The sequence below is a fragment of the Alnus glutinosa genome, chromosome 2, assembly GCF_958979055.1.
Source record: "Alnus glutinosa chromosome 2, dhAlnGlut1.1, whole genome shotgun sequence".
NCBI classification, from domain to species: Eukaryota; Viridiplantae; Streptophyta; class Magnoliopsida; order Fagales; family Betulaceae; genus Alnus; species Alnus glutinosa.
The window spans coordinates 24,107,837-24,111,025 of record NC_084887.1 but is presented as its reverse complement, the minus strand read 5'-3'; the positions used below and the strand labels follow the sequence as shown (position 1 = coordinate 24,111,025).

The 3,189-nt window shown below is 45.1% G+C and overlaps 1 protein-coding gene across 1 annotated transcript; it reads left to right on the top strand.

The window, feature by feature from the left end:
- Window positions 1–779: 779 nt before the first annotated feature.
- On the top strand, window positions 780–2,871 carry LOC133861846 (xyloglucan galactosyltransferase XLT2-like). The gene has a single exon (XM_062297661.1). The coding sequence runs from the start codon at window positions 882–884 to the stop codon at window positions 2,352–2,354; it is 1,473 nt and encodes a 490-aa protein (XP_062153645.1). The 5' UTR covers window positions 780–881; the 3' UTR covers window positions 2,355–2,871.
- The last annotated feature ends 318 nt before the right edge of the window (window positions 2,872–3,189 follow it).

Genomic DNA, 3,189 nt, shown 5'->3' with positions numbered 1-3,189 from the left:
GCCCGCCTTAAAAAAAAAAAAAAAAATTTTAAATCTTTTTTAGTCTGTAAATTTGTTGAAAACAATATTAAACCTTTTTTAAAAAAATAAAATCAAATAAAATTGGCCCTTAAAATATTTTCCAATACAATTTGACCCCCGTTAAATTCTTAGTTTTGTCCATGTTTCAGCATTTCGGATTCAAGATTTTCATGACTCCTCTATGCTATAAACCACAAATATTTGAATGTTCATTTTTTTTTTTACTATTTTAAGTTAAGGTTATGTTTGCTAATGTATTTTTGAGGGTACTTTTGTTTTTTATTTAAAAAAGTATTTTGATGTGATGTAAATGTGAAAATTATTTTAAGTATTTTGTAAGGGTTTAATGTTCTAAACTATTTTTTTTCTTAAATAAATAAATAAATAAGAAAGCCTTAACAAATAAAACTGAATTTATATTTATGGGTGGCTTTAGGAGGACGAAGCCATATATGGTCACACTCCTTACCATCAAAATCATTACGCGCCGTTGCTACTGTAGTCGGAACACATTCAAGTATTGTCGATCTTTTGTAAACCGACATATAAATTAATTATATATGCTCAAAATGGCTAAATCACCGGAGAGAACCCAGACCCAGTTTCATTGTTTCCCCACCGAGACGAAAACTCCCACGTGTTATTTCAAAAAAAGCAGTTTATACTTGGTGTCGGTTGGCCCAGCCAGCCGGTAACCCCACCGTACACGCACACGTGCCCTTCGCTCGCTCGCCTCCTTCTTGAGCTCTAAAATCATCCGGTAGTCCAATCTCTCCACAAACACCCCCCCACTTCTCTGTGTGGAATCCTCCCTCCCCCCCAACCATTAACGGAAAAAGAGGCTCAACACTCTTTCTCCGATGCTTTCGCTTCCCATTCCCAATCACGCTTCCTCCGAGCCTCACAAAATACACAAAACCCCCGCGTTGTTAGAGCGCAACAACTCGCTCAACTCCGTCCTCCAACCCATCCACCATGCCCACCCTCGCACCTGGCTCCTCCTCACCATCCTCTCCCTCCAGATCCTCCTCATCTTCACCCTCCGCTCTCTCCCTCTCTCCCTCTCCCTCCCTCACCCACTACGCCGCCAAAACCATGCCGACAATTTCACCTCCGCCGACCCGGCGCAGGACCCATGCGGGTCGGATCGGATCTTCGTATACGAGCTACCCGGAGCGTTCAACTCAGAGATTCTGGCCAATTGCGACAACTTGAACCCGTGGAGCTCGCGCTGTGACGCGCTGGCCAACGACGGATTCGGCCAGAGAGCCACAGGGATCGTCGGTGTCGTACCGGATGAACTGGCTCCGGCGTGGTACTGGACGGACCAGTTCGTGTCCGAGATTATTTTCCACAACCGGGTCTTGAAACATAAGTGCCGGGTTCTGGAGCCCGAATCCGCCACGGCTTTCTACATACCGTTCTACGCTGGACTCGCGGTGGGGAAGTATCTGTGGTCGAATTCGAGCGCCAGAGAGCGCGATCGCCACTGCGAGATGATGTTGGGGTGGGTGCAGGACCAGCCATACTACAAGAGATCCAACGGCTGGGACCACTTCCTCACGATGGGGCGCATCACGTGGGACTTTCGGCGGTCCAAGGACCGCGACTGGGGCTCCCGCTGTATCTACATGTCCGGGATGCGGAACATCACGCGCCTCCTAATCGAGCGGAACCCGTGGGACTACTTCGACGTCGGTGTGCCCTACCCCACCGGATTCCACCCCAGGTCAGACTCCGACGTTATAGAATGGCAGCGCTTCGTCCGCGAGCGTAACCGCACCAGCCTCTTCTCCTTCGCGGGAGCGACGCGTGGCGCGGTCCGGAACGACTTCAGAGGGCTGTTACTCGGACAATGCAATGAGACGGACACGTGTACGGTTGTAAACTGCGCGAAGTCTCGGTGTTCGAACGGCACGTCGGCGATCCTCGAAACGTTTCTGGGGTCGGAGTTCTGTTTGCAGCCGAGGGGTGACAGCTTCACCCGGAGGTCGATTTTCGACTGCATGCTGGCCGGTTCGATCCCGGTTTTCTTCTGGAGGCGAACCGCTTATTACCAGTACGAGTGGTTTTTACCGGTCGAACGGGAGAGTTACTCGGTTTTCATAGACCGTAACGCGGTAAAAAACGGGACGTCTATAAAGGAAGTGCTTGAGAGGTACAGTAAAGAGGAGGTCAGGAAAATGAGAGAGAAAGTGATCGATAATATACCGAAGATAGTGTATGCGAGACCCCAGGAGGGGTTGGAGACTATAAAAGATGCTTTTGATGTTGCTATCGAGGGGGTTCTAAGGAGGTTCAGAGAGCAAGAGGAGTGGGGATTCAAGTGGTAATAATGATATTTTTAGATTTATATTTATATTTTATGGAGTAGGGAAATTTTTATGGGGGAAGCAGTTTATAGTTGTTACAGTTATGTTATTGTCAGAGTTGTGAAAAAGCTGAGGAAATTAAGGGGATTTGATACAATGTAGTTGGTACATGTTGTATAGAGTTAGGCATACTGTTGGCTACGATCTGTATTCTTTTGTTGAGGAATCGGGCTCAGAATTTCTGAGTTTCATTTTGTGCACAAATGAAGGGTACTTTTGTAATGGATCAAAAGCTTTAGAACCACATATTGGTGGTGGTCCATGATGTTTGCAAGGAACAAGGGATGATCGACATGAGTGGGATGGGGTGGATCAGGATCATGGATGGGTGTTTTTGGGGACCATGTGCATGGGAGGCATCGAAAAATGTGATGAACAATTGAGAAAATAAATTACCTTGCGTTATATATATGTGAATGGTTATCTTTGGAGAATGTTGTATTGTCACTTAACAAATGGAATTGAGGCATTTTGGCTAGCATTTTGTAATTCCTTTGAGATTCTATTTGGGTTGCAGCATTTGCCATTTATATTCATGAGATTTAGAGTTCGTTTGAATTTGTGCATGCATTTTAAATGCACAAATTTACACTGGATTTAAAAATAGAATTTTTTGTAAGCTAGTTTTTAATAACAAGTACAATCCTAATCGAAACATTTTATACAATTTGGTGCCAATCATATTCTTAACCTATGGACACAAGTTTCAGCCAACTTCTCAAGCGTTATTGGCTGAGTTCACATGATGTTAGACAATGAGCTTTATTAATCCTTCACAACTTTTAAGAGTCACCCT